General features: G+C 37.1%; 2 protein-coding genes across 2 annotated transcripts; one reads left to right on the top strand and one right to left on the bottom strand.

The window, feature by feature from the left end:
- Positions 1-4930: 4930 nt before the first annotated feature.
- On the bottom strand, positions 4931-9444 carry LOC131603708 (endoglucanase 6). Its single transcript, XM_058876124.1, has 7 exons — positions 8879-9444; positions 8535-8735; positions 6953-7042; positions 6683-6847; positions 5939-6572; positions 5776-5850; positions 4931-5688 (listed from the first exon to the last, which is right to left on the bottom strand). The coding sequence occupies exons 1-7, from the start codon at positions 9284-9286 to the stop codon at positions 5390-5392; spliced, it is 1872 nt and encodes a 623-aa protein (XP_058732107.1). The 5' UTR covers positions 9287-9444; the 3' UTR covers positions 4931-5389.
- A 768-nt stretch (positions 9445-10212) lies between these two features.
- On the top strand, positions 10213-13226 carry LOC131605945 (uncharacterized). Its single transcript, XM_058878233.1, has 3 exons — positions 10213-10257; positions 11386-11985; positions 12039-13226. Exons 1-3 carry the CDS (start codon positions 10213-10215, stop codon positions 13224-13226), a joined length of 1833 nt encoding a protein of 610 aa, XP_058734216.1.
- The last annotated feature ends 608 nt before the right edge of the window (positions 13227-13834 follow it).

Raw genomic sequence — 13834 nt, 5'->3', positions numbered from 1 at the left:
CAGAACCAATTTAATAACATTGTGACGTTTTTAATCCAAACTAAGCTTAATTCGAGTAGCATTGCCGTTATTTATTTTAACAATTAATAAAAACGAAAAAAATTGTAGAGCTGAGTAATGCGTGAATAAAACTCAATGTTATAGAAACGAATATTAAAAAGATTATAACAGTACAATAATTGTTCTACAAGACGATGAAAAATAAATAAAATACAATCAAAATCATATTCTACTGAGTATGTCTAATCCTAACACTTTGGCTCATCCTCTGCCTACGGTAACCCAAAGCATTCCTTGCCTCGACAAGAATGAAACGTGCTAGCTCAACCGCTTCATCTCCACCTCTCTCAAACAACTCAAACTCGATGCCCTCTTTTGTCATCCACATAATGTTCTGACAAATCGGCAGGTCATCAATGTCATGATCATCCTTGGCCTGCTCATTCTCCAAAATCTCCTCATGAGCAGGCCTGGGTGGACGTCCAGGACCGTCTAGTGTCATATATGAGTGTGACACAGAATAAAACTATGTCGTGTAACCCTCCGCATAATGCCACTCAGATCTCGCTTCCAGACTCTGATACTCCTCCAGTACCAGACGACTCTCAAAATTTGTTAGAATGTCATTCAGCTATCTATAGACAACAATGATAGGAGCAACCTGGAGGGCGACCTCTAAATGATGTGGACGTACCCAAACCACTGCATGCACCGCTCGGGCAAATACCTGCACATGATATTAGACACACATGCCAACCATCTGGAATATAAGGAAATGTGGTCGAATGGAATTCTATCCTGGTGACTACCGTATGTCATCCAGACGATGTCATCATGCTGAGTCCAATTAATGTATGTAACACCCCATATTTTCTAATTTTAATTTAATCGGAAATTAAATTATTATTTGGAATTATTTAGTATTTTCGTTAAACTAACTGGAAGAATAATGGAATTTTGGTCTTTGGGCCAAGTGTGGTATTTAGTAATGAGGGGGTGTTAAGTTGTTGAGCCCATTACTAAATTATGTTATGTTTTTATAAAACAAGGAGATAAGAGGAAATTGAGAAATAGAGGAGGAAAACCTAAGAGGGAGAGAAGAAGAACTCATGGACAAAACCCATTTTCGTACTCATGGTGCAGCCCTCACAAAATGAGTTATAACTTTCTCCTCGTAGCTCCAAATCAGGTAATTCTTGAAGATTCGAATTATACACGAAATTTCCTTCGATTTGATATATTAATTCGTGTCAGGGAAGTTCTTGATGATGGAGATAAGCGAGTTTCAAGATTGGAGATTCTTGCTGAATTTGAGGAAAAAGGGCTTACGGGTTTGATGGAGAAGACGGGGAAAGTCCAGATTCTTGGCTAAGGTAAGGGGGACTCTTCCGGTTAATTTCTATTATGTGATTATGGGCAATAGAATAGATTGGTATATGATTCGATTCAATTGGGTATATTGGGATTGGAATTGTTAGGTTTAGGATTGTTATAATTGATGAAATTTCATGAATTGTTGGTTAATAATGTGTTGTATTGATGTATGACATGGTAATTGATGATTATATGTCTTTAATTGGTGTTTGGAATCGATTTTGGATTGAGGATGTGTGAAATTGCAAGTCTGTCACAGACCTGAGAATCTGCAGAATCGCACGTCCGTTAAGCGGAGCTAGGCTCGCTAAGCGGATGATGATTGTTTTCAGAAAAATTAAAGAGGCTCGCTAAGCGGAGCCAGTCCGCTAAGCGGAGGTCCCAACATGGTTCGCCTCTGTGATGCTTCGCTTGAAGCGGGGTTGTTGAATTTCTACCCGATAAGCGTGCTAGTGGTCGCTAAGCGGACGCTGTAGTGCAGAAAATCATTGCAACTTTGAAATAGCGTATCTTTTGATTCGTGTATCCTTTGTTAGTTTCTTTTTGGGAGTTGTAAAGCAAATTAAATATTTTATATGATGAATTGGTGAGATGGGCGGTGGTCCGACTTATTTTTAAAATTGATTTAATTGCTTTGTGAAATGAAATATTGTGCATATGTGTGATTGAGTGAATATGACAATGTTTCGGTGTAATGATAGATGGATGGTGGTTATTGTTATGGTTATCGTGATGAATTTGTAAATGATTGAATTATTGTGCAAACATGTACATACTTTGTCGGTGATGAAAATGGTGAGTTATGGTGAGACGATGTGGTGCATCGGATCGGTGATGTTTTAAGTATGTTATATGTGTGCATTCATTCATATGCATTGGTGATGGATCCCGGTGATGATTTGGATCAATGGTGGACATAATTCCCATTGTGGGAAATTTGTGTCGGTTGGGTCGTATCTCGAGGAGGTCTAGATCAGTCAGGTGGATTAGTTCCACGGTTTATTGGTACCACATGCATAGTGTCAGTTGGTCATATGCATTGATGTCATAACATGGTTGAAATGATTTCAGTGTTATGTTTGTCGTGTGTTTATTGTGGTTGATGAGTGGTGATTGGAATCTAAATATATGACAAATTGGGTGAATAATATATTATGATGTTTTATTGCTTATGAACGCATAACATTGATTAATTGTGAATGAGACTCAGCCTGACTTGTTGACATTTTTCAGATTGAGGAGTAGCGGCATTAGTACTCGGTGAGGATGACTCGTAGAGTTTATTCTTTATTTTGGGTCGTGTAGGTCATGCTCTGATCTTGTAACACTGGGGAACGATAGTTTTAGAGTTTTATGAGATTACTCTATTTTATTTGGTGTTGGATTATATTTCCATTGGTTGTATTGGCGATGTTTTCTTATTCCGCTGTGATGAACATGATTATGTTTTGGTAAATCATGTTCAAAGCAGTTGATGACATCTTGATATCAGGCACTGAGACGGTAAGGTGGACAATAGACTTCTTAGCATTCATTTTTCCTGAATTTTCACCAAAAAGAATTATTATTATTTTTTATTCTTCTTTTTTCTTTTCTTTTTTTTACCTGTGGATAAGACATGATAAAAAAATATGCATATGATGTATAATGCATGCAAATAGTTATACAAAAAAAAAATACCATATAATAATAATAATAAGCACATATTCAGCATATAATCACATAGGCCCTAGGTTCATAGGTTCGACGTAACGGCTCGGGAGCCTACCCTTCCCATGGGAATGTTCTAGAAGGTCTCATGGGATCGTTCGTAGCCGCCGAGACTTTTTGTCTCTTTGGATTTTGGAACAACTCATTGGTCCATGAGGTTCGAATTTTAGGGGTTGGTTCCCAGAGAGATCAGCTAAATACCCAGTCCAGCCCTCAACAAGGTCGAGCCTCGTATCAAACCTTTCTGAATATTTAACCCACTCTGAGTGGAATTATAACAAGACTCGTAGGCGATGTAGTTCCCCTCTGGTCTTAATTATAATTCCCACGCTTAGGCTTAACAGCAATCACATAAAAACCCAACGGTGCAAATTATAACAATTAAGCATTTTATGCAAATATGGCAAATAAACATTTAATGAAAATAAAAACAATAAATAAATAAAGAATTAAATATTTATTAAAAAGATAAACCTTCCCCCAAACCCTAAAAATGGCAAATTTGTCAAACCCTAAAATGCGCCAAAAAACCTAAACCACAAACCACAAACATAAACCCTCTCAAACCTTAGGAGCATAATAATTAACCTATAGTGTTGTCCCCAGCAGAGTCGCCAGCTGTAGCAACCTGCCCTAAAAATTTAGCTTTTAGAGTCGCCACCTATTCTGAAGGGCGAATAGGAAACCCTACGCAGTTAAGAGATCGGGGTAAGTTATTATAATCAGGTCGAGGGAAGGTGTTAGGCACCCTCAACCCTTTCCTAAGGTTTTATGTTAAGGCAAAGGTTTTATGGCTAAAATTTAGATTTAATAGCTAAGAAAATGAATAGGGCGAAAATTGAGATTTGAAGGTGAATTGAAATTGTAAGGGGGAGACTCGCCTTGTTACCAGGTGCCTACGTATCTCCTTAGGGAGACTCAGAGCCTACGTATCTTCTTTCTCTCTCTCTCAACCCTAACTTTCATCTTTCTCTCTTTTCTTTCTTCTTTCTCTCAATTATCTTCTCTCATTATCTTTGCATAGCACAATCATCTTGCAACTAAGGTGTGGTTGAATCACTCAAATGAAGAGTGAAAAACGAGAGACGTAATCAATCAAAAAGATCAATTCTTATTCATCAAAATTGATTCAAATTATCTCCAATAATTGAAATTAATTCTAACAATCTATAATATACAAGATAAATGATTTCTTGTCTTAAAAAAAACTAACAACGCTCCTACGCTTGTTGTTGTTTGCCCGTCAAAACGAAAAGCATTTTCCTATTTTAATTTATCTACTTAAATTTAAGTTGACAGCAAAAAAGTGAATTATGAGAAATAAAATGTATTACTTGTCAAAAAAGTTATGGATCACGTTCTACATTTTTCAAGATTACTATACCCTTGATTTGAAAAGAGTAAACTAGATATTACTCCTTATTGCGACTGGATTTTCATTGGTTTAAGAAATGTGTGCATCTATCTTCTTATCCTAACTATCTGATGAATCCAATAATGCACCTCAATAAATATTTGTAAGATTGAATAACTAGATTTATTCTTGTTTCAAACACCACACAAAAAGTATACTAGTACTCCTACTTTTCAATCCTTTCAATGTTGAAGCCCGCCACGAGTGATGGTAAAATGTTGCCCGTTACAAGAACGGGCAGTTGCCTAGGAATACGCATGTCATCAAATCATTTTTGTATGTTTGTGTGCCATACCATGTTGATGAAAGTTATATGTCCTTGTCTATGTTCTCAAGTTCATGATTTTCAGAAATGTCCTTCATCTTTAGTTGTAAAATGAAATCTTTGAAATATACTTGAAATAACCAAAACTAGCATTGCACAGCATAAAATTATAATACTATAGCACAAACTATTATATATGGAGTACGAATGCTGCAAAGCTTACAATGTAACATCACACATAGAAAAAATACAAGTGATGACTCTTCTCTAACATGTTGAGAAGTTCATTTATATTCTGAACTTCTCAACCGAAACTTTGTCTCGCTGTCTGTCTGTCTTGTATTACTCACTGTATATAAGTTGTAAAGCGGTTAGAAAGAGGATGAGCACTCATTTTCGGTCTCTTCACTCCTTTCTATTCCGCTCCTTCCATCTTATATAATCTATCTATTTTGATCTATCCTAACGAAATGCAAAATACACAAGAGTAAAAGAAAATTTGACACCAAAATGAAAAAGGAGAATCAGAAGAACCTCTCCTCGCCTCACTGCACATTTCATATTACACAAGAAAGCAATAAACCGTCCGTGTTTGCGTCTGACTTTTTAAGCCAAATAGATTATCCTCAGGCCAACAAGTAGTTCGCGACTGAGACATCTGCTGGAGAGGTAGAATGGATGTAGACAAATTCAAGGCTTTTACCGGCTGATAATGTGTTAATCCATGCTGGGAATGTGTATGAATTACCAGACTTTGTTAGTCCCCAGATTGGACCGTAAAGCTTGGATATTGAAAGATTGAGAGACTTGAGATTCTTGTTTGATTTGTTAGTCACAGTTGTTGAATATCTATAGTAAGTTATTCCATTTGCAACCCATGAGTGTGTCATTTTCTGTTCAACGGAAATTGGACCTGACCATGAAGCTGAAAAAAGTGAAGTTCATCAATTAGACTTTGAAAAACGTAAGTATTTATCAGATAGTTACACAAATCATAGGCTAAAAGCAGTACCTGGGGATGGAGTTATCCTGGGTTTGGTGAATGAATGTTGCCTGGTAACAATAGGCTTAGGAGCTGTAACAACAACTGCGAGGAAGAAAAACACAGCGATTACTTTTACTATCACCAGAAAATTTGTTTATGGTAAGAGTGAGGCAAATAATGATGACAATACCTGGAAGGAGCTGGTTATAACCACCATGACCGCCACCGAGCCGAGCAAGAACACCTATAAGAGGAGCATTGTTGTAGGTTGCTGGTTCTGTTTGTTCATAGTTCTTTCTTTCATCAGCAAAGTCATCGTATGCATCAGGTCCACCAACAATAGCACCGGTTAGTATATTGGTGTTGCTCCTTTTGCTGCTAAACCAAGTATCATAACCTCCCATACAGCTGACAAATGAAGGGTTAGCCTTGATTGAAACAATGGATGAACCTCTGTGGTGAACTCTTTGAGGGAAATTGTTTCCATATCCAACCATGTAACTGGTAGCCCTCGGGTTGTCCCCAAGAATGTAATCCACCTGAGACTTTGCGAATGAGAGAAGCTGAGAAGGAGCGACATAGCCAGAAGCACATTTCAAGTCCCTAGCAGACGAAGCGAGGTAGTCAGAATAAACTGTAGCTAAAAAGGAGGAACTTGTGGCGAACTGCAAGTTGTTCCATCTCTGGCGGTATATTAGGCCACCGGGTGTCCTTTGAACATTGTGAGTACCCCTTCCCATGCATGAACACATGAAATACTCAGACTTTTCAAGATATTTTTCAAACACCGGTGTATGAATGCCAGCTTTTCCTTGCAATAGAAACTACACATTAAGAAAACAGTAGAAAACCGATTAGCCACATATGTTTGATGATAAACTCATACAATCATAACTCATTCCAGTATATCTATACAATAAAAAATTGATGTTACCTTGGCAACCAAAGTCTGAACACCAGGATACTTCACATCCCAACTAAATTCAGTCATCTGCCAACCAGTTCCACCCATGGCATCACCATTTCTACCGAGGTAATCCAAGTAATATTGGTTGTTAGATGCTTGATACAACCATGCAGCAGCCCAAAGCAATTCATCCTGCGCATACAATTACCAACATTCAATCATGAATACACTTTTCAAATTTTCAAATGTAATGTTTTTTATATTGATCCACAATTGAATTGAACCAGAAAATCTTACATTATAGCCACTGATAGATCTATAGTACTTCTGCGCAACTGTGATGCTGCTGTCATATTTGCCTCGGTATTTATCCGCAAAATCAAACAACTGCAATTTATCAAAACCAGATACAAATTAGTTTAGTGATTCCATATGGAAATAGAATAGTCCATTATCAACAATAAGTTATCGATCATCAATTATAAGTTATCCACGTAGTTATTGGTACTTAAGGTATTCACTATTCGGTATGCTCATTTATTAGGTTTCAACTAAAATACCTAAAAACTGATGAAACCAGATTCAGATCTAGAACAACAGTAAAATAGAATTTCAGAAACATCTTTGAAACTTCGTTCTTAACAACTCAACCTAGATTCTAACTATACAATAAATGAAATATTAAATGCAACATGTGTCTTCACCTATCAAAAACAGTGACAGAAAACAGAAACAGTAGAAGCACATGACAGCGAAAAAATAGGTCCAATGTTAATGTGATGGTTCTAGCAAGCAACAAAAAACCAAACAAATTGATGGTTGCGGAACAACCCACATGTGTTAGTAAATGTTAAATTTCGAACCAAAAGAAGGTTCTGTAGCACCGACAGTGTGTCCTCGTGAAATGACAAAGTCGTGTAATAACGAAGTTTCGTTTTTTTGTGATGTGAATCTCTTCGTTCAGAAGGTTGGGATCTAATTCCGCACAAATTTCAATATGTACGGTCAAATGCGTTTACCAACACAAAAATTGCCCTTTCATTACTCATAAAAAACCGAACCGGGTTTTTTTAATTAAATACTAGTAGATTCCAATATTTTTTTGGACCACAGCTTTATTATTATTACTATTATTTATTATTATAGTGACCAACATAAATAAAAATGGTTAAATATGGATTTCACTCTTTCACACTTGTTTAGTTGTTTTGAGAAAAAACCTAAATTGAGTGAACTCTTGCTTAATAAAGTAAGAGTGACGAAGACAAAAGAAAAAGTGGGATACAAAATTCCAAGTGTAGCACAAAACGTATTCTTTATGGGTCCATAAAAATATTTACTTTATTAAATTTCATTTTAATGAAAAAAAGTTAGTAAATATGTGGATCACTTGTAGTTGTATCTCATCTACTAAAACAATAAAACAAAAGATAATATGTCTTGTTGTGCAAAATCATCACATACATATTTCTGAGTTCAAACTATTTCAGTCACTATATTATTTTATTAAAAAACAAAAAAGTTATATTTTTAATTTTATGTTTGGCTACTAAATATTTATTAAATCAATAAATGTTTCTCTACCGACCCATGCGGCACAATTTGGTAGCAATAAAATCTCTAACAAAAGAATCATAAATAAAAGTGTAGTACTGCTAACTGCCTATTAGTTTCATATTCAACCGTTTCACCAATATTTGCCGATAAGAGTAAAAAAAAACAACCCATGCACATGCTTCAACTTTTATTTATCTACTCTCTTTAATCTTCCTATTTTACCCTTTTCGTTTTTAACCATAAAAAAATATAAAAATAATATAGTAATAATAATTAATTAATTAAGAGTGATTAAGAGTGTTTAATGGTGTGAAAGTGAAACCTCATAAGCATGACTGAGTAGTTCATGAGAATACGCAGGGTTAGAACGTCGGAAGACTATGGAAGCTGCTGCCATAGCCGCGGCGGTTTCTCCGGCGAGATCCGACCCGGGATTGCTCGGATCAATCTTGTAAGCGTGACGGTCAGTAGTCATATCCTCTGGTCGCTGCCAACACTTGTGGTCAGTGTTTCCGTCCCCTACCTGTTTGTCAAAATGCCCCAATCAATTAATATATAACATAACATCCAAATTCAACTTCGACTCTATGTAAAAAAAAAGCCATAACCTATCAATATTATTAAATCATATTCCATTCTGAAAAAGAAGAGTAGGAAAAAAAATACCTCTCCATACAGAACATTAGGTTCAGGATGAGCCTTAATGAAATAATCAGTCCCCCATTTCACAGCCTCCATGGCATGACCAAGTTCACCACTACTCGCCATTTGTTTACCATACTCAATGATACTCCACGACATCATTGTCACAGTAAAAGCCATAGGTAACCCAAATTTCACATTATCGCCGGCGTCATAGTAACCGCCGACTAGATCTACGCCGCTCACTTTACCGTCTTGAAGACCGGAATGAGATCTCCATGAAACTCTCTGGTTATGAGGAAGGTAACCAGATCTCTGAGCCTCGAAGAACATAATGCTCTTACTCAGAGCTTGGCCGTAGTCATGGCCAGCAAAGGCAAAGGGAAATAGAAACAGAGGAAGAATGAAAAAGAGTTGCGGTAACTTTTCCATTGAAAACAGAAAATGAAATGTATTATTCCAAATGTGTTTGCTCAATGGCAATGCCGAAGAGTTTAAGAAACTGAGACTTTGAAACTTCGAATATTTCGAAGTTTTAGAGAAACAGTGTGAAGAAGAGAGAGTGGAGAAGAGTGCAGGATTGGAAAGTGAAGAGGTCGAGGCTCTATATATTAAGGGGAAGAGAGACAAATTCACACTTATTTTATTTTAAAATAAACTAAATTATTTCATTGGGTATGAGTTACTATATTATTGTTAAAAATCATTTAATAGTAGTAATAAATTTAATTTAATTTTTTATTTTTTAATATTTAATTTTGGATTTTTGGAGTTTCTTAAAACATGTGTGTGATGAGAAAGGAACAAAGTCATGTGGCCTTACAGCAAACAGTCGGTGAGGTTTTAATTTTTAAATTATTTGGGCCAATTGAAATTACTGCTACCCTTATAGGGTTAAATTACAAAATGAAAATAAATTTTATTTGATTATGGGAATTTTGTTTTTATGAGAATTACAAAAAATAATTACTATACTGAATCGCCTTTATTGTGGTCCATATAAGACACATAGGAAAGAACCCACTACTGAAGATTTGGTCTTTTTTCCCCCACTAATCGGCGTGACAGTAGTAGTAACAAGAAAAATTGTGAATAGTTCCCATACTACCATTTCACACGTTCTTTGCCACTAAAAACTTTCCTCATTTTTAACTTCTATTCTATGGTTTTTTTACACCATACTATAAAATTGAAGAGAGTGAAAGTGAATCACTAAAAAGTAGTATCTGACTTTGACTGAATGTCTCAATGTGGTTGATGAGATTATTCAAATTGTAAAATACTTAAAAAGTTTTAGACTGAACTAACTGAAATTGTAAGAATAACTGCCTAGTTATGTTTTTATTAGGGAAAAACCCATGTTGGCTAACATGCTTATGACAGTCATAAGTCATATCGGTAAGGTAAGTAATCACATGGCTTTTGATTAATGGAAGGGGGAAAAGTAAGTATGAACCTCGTGTCAATGGTTGTGTTTGAAATGTTTATCACATGTCCAAAACCCGCTTGTATTAAATATGGTATGATAATAGGATCGGGAGACGGAAAACCGTGTCGACGACATCGAAATCCTTCGAGATTTTAAACAAAAAAAATAATAATATGTAAAATATACGAACGTGTAAAATATGCGATAACGTAAAATCTACAAATTAATATGTAAAACTCACAAATTCGGCAATGTTTGCTATTGCGCCTCTGTGTTTCTCACCCATAGTGAGAAGAGCCATAATGGAAAGTTTGATCGAAATTATATGAGTGTGTGGTAGAAATTGTTAGAAGTGATGATGAAAAATAAAATCATACAAGTGTATTTATAGGAGATAGTTTGCATGGCCAATTTAATGAGGTGGGTGGAGCTGCATGCATGCTTGGCACTTGTCACGAGCAAGCCATATGAGATGGCGTCTCCCTTCCACAAAATACACTAAGGCGCCATATGAAATGGCTTAGTGCAGGCTATGCTATTTACACTAGGCCGCAGAATGTGTAAGAATAGGTGGCAGAGTGTGTAAGAGTGTGTAAGACTAGGCTGAGCTCGGAATCTTGACCAAAAAGGTGAAGAGACGCCATCTCATATGGCGACTTAGTGTTTTTTTTTGTACAATGGCGCCATCTCATATGGCTTGCTCGTGATTCTTATTTTTTTTCCTGTTCACCTATATATATCAGATGAAATGAAGAGCTCTGTACTCAGACATAACTCTTAAACTCTCAAACACTAAAACAACAAGATGGCCTCTGCACCTCAATATATTATTAATGCACACATCAATGGTGAGACTTACCAATGTGATGCATCTGGTTTTTTATTTCGAAACACTGAAGTTACCCAATTTTGTTTAAGTCGAAAATCGAACTTCGTACATTTCAAAAATCGATTGGAGATCAAGCTATCCCGAGGTACAGTTTTACAGATCTTCTATCAACATCCGGTCTTTTTTGGAGATCAAACAAAATTTTATCTGGTGGAGGTTAAGGATGATGAAGATTTACAAAACATGTTTTGTAATCATGAATTTTCTGGATAGGACTCGGTTGATTTGTATGTTCTGCTCCAACAACCAAACGAGAGCCAGGTCGTTGGTCCCATCGAAGTAGAACAAGCTGAGGTTGATGTAATTGATGAAGAGGAAGAAAATCCAGAGTTAGCATTTGATGACATGGTGAACGATGATTCTGAAGACGATGTTGAAGGTGTAATACCTCCAATTTCAGTATACACACCGCCGTCTCACATGTCGAACGTTGACATGGCCGATGATGAACCCTCATCAGACATATTCCACAATGTCTGCATGCAGTCAGATGCAACTTTAAAAGAGAAAGATAGTTTTCGTTCGAAGGATGAGTGCATGCGAGCAATAAAAAAGTTCCACATGTTACACTCTGTGGATTTTAAAGTGGACCGAACAAATGCAGAACGGTACAAAATCAAATGTACCAATACTGAGTGTTTGTTCAAGCTCACTGCTTCATACAGGTTGAGAAGTGATTCATGGGTGATAGGCAAAATTTCTCAACCTCACACTTGCATCAACTCTTCTCGCTCGCAAGATCATCGTAAGTTAAGTTACGATCTGATATGTCAAGAAATCTTGCCTCTCATCAACAATGATCCATCGTTGAAGGTGAGAACAATAATTTCTTACATCACTAAAGTATCTATACGCCCTTGTACAAGAAAGCATGGTTAGCAAAAACCAAGGCGATTGAACAAGTATACGGTAATTGGGAGGAATCATACAAAGAGTTACCCCGCTACTTAAATGCACTCTGCACTTATGCTCCTGGTACTGTTTATGAGATGGAAACATTGCCCGCGTATGCCCCAAATGGTACTCTTGTCAGCGGAAATGGAATATTTCGTCGCCTATTCTGGGCCTTCCAACCTTGCATCAGAGGGTTTGCATTCTGCAAACCTATTATTCAAATAGATGGAACGTGGTTGTACGGAAAATACAAAGGCACCCTACTGATGGCAGTCGCACAAGACGGAAACAGCAACGTCTTCCCAATTGCATTCGCTCTAGTCGAGGGAGAGACCGGTGGAGGTTGGATTTTTTTTCTCAAACATCTTAGAACACACGTGGCTCCGCAAGAAGGTCTCTGTTTGATCTCTGATAGACATGCTTCTATTGTTAGTGCATACAATAACCCGGCTAATGGTTGGCATGACCCCCCTTCTACGCATGTCTTCTGCATTAGACATACTGTACAAAATTTCACGCGAGAAATTAAAGACAGGGCCCTTCGAAAATTGGTTATGAACGCAGGGTATGCATTAACTCAACCATCTTTCAAACATTATCGTAGAGAGATCAGACTGTCAAATCCAGATGCAGGTACTTGGATTGATAATATTCCAGTGGAGAAGTGGACAAGGTCATACGACAATGGACATCGATGGGGACACATGACAACAAATCTTGTTGAATCAATGAACGGTGTCTTCAAAGGCATACGACACCTCCCTGTAACCGCTTTGGTAAAATCAACATATTTTAGGATGGCTTCATTGTTTGCACAAAGAGGTGAAAGGTGGGACGCTGTGTTACGAGCTGGACAATTGTGGAGTGAATGTTGCACAAGATTTATCAAGGCAAAAAGTGCGAAGGCCAACACACATACGGTTACAAGGTTTGACCGACATAACCATAATTTCATGGTCAGAGAGACAGTCGACCACGGCGAAGGGCTACCAAGACAAGAGTATAGGGTTCTACTAGAAGAACGTTGGTGCGATTGCGGCAAGTTTCAGGCATTTCGTATGCCTTGCTCCCATGTCATTGCAGCATGTGCCCATTCTCACTTAGATGCATTAGCACTCCTGTCACCCATTTACAAGTCTGAGACCTTGCTCCACGTATAAAACAATGGCTTTGCAGTGGTAGCAAAAGAGAATTATTGGCCTGCGTACGAGGGGGAAATTGTTTGGCACAACGACCAAATGCGGAGAAATAAAAAGGGTCGTCTCAAAAGCAAGCGTATCACGACTGAAATGGACGAGCTCTATAAGCTAGAAAGAAAGTGTGGTTTATGTCGCCAAGTCGGACACAATAAAAAAATTGTCCTAATCGTGCAAGTGGTTCTTAGAATTGAATTTCGTATGCACACTTCTTTTAAGATCTAAACATGTCTTCTTTTCATTAAGAACATTTGTTACAACACGATCATTGTTAGAAATTAAATGACAATGACTTAAAAACAACATATACACAGATACAAAAAAAACGCCAACAACACGACAAGTTATCTAAGATATAACAAGCACCAAAACAATGTCATCAGAACCGTGCATCATCATCATTACGTCTCTGTCTCTTTCAACTTCCTCTAACCAAGTACGAGACGTTCCAGTCGCAAATGATATGGCAGTTCTTCTTCTCTGGATTCTTCTAATTTCTTCGCCTGTTGGGATGTCGTCATCTAACCAGCGTTTCAAATCTCTCTTTAGACGCTCCATGGAATGGATGTTCC

Source organism: Vicia villosa, linkage group LG5, assembly GCF_029867415.1.
Source record: "Vicia villosa cultivar HV-30 ecotype Madison, WI linkage group LG5, Vvil1.0, whole genome shotgun sequence".
Lineage (NCBI taxonomy): Eukaryota > Viridiplantae > Streptophyta > Magnoliopsida > Fabales > Fabaceae > Vicia > Vicia villosa.
This window is presented reverse-complemented; position numbering and strand designations above follow the sequence as displayed.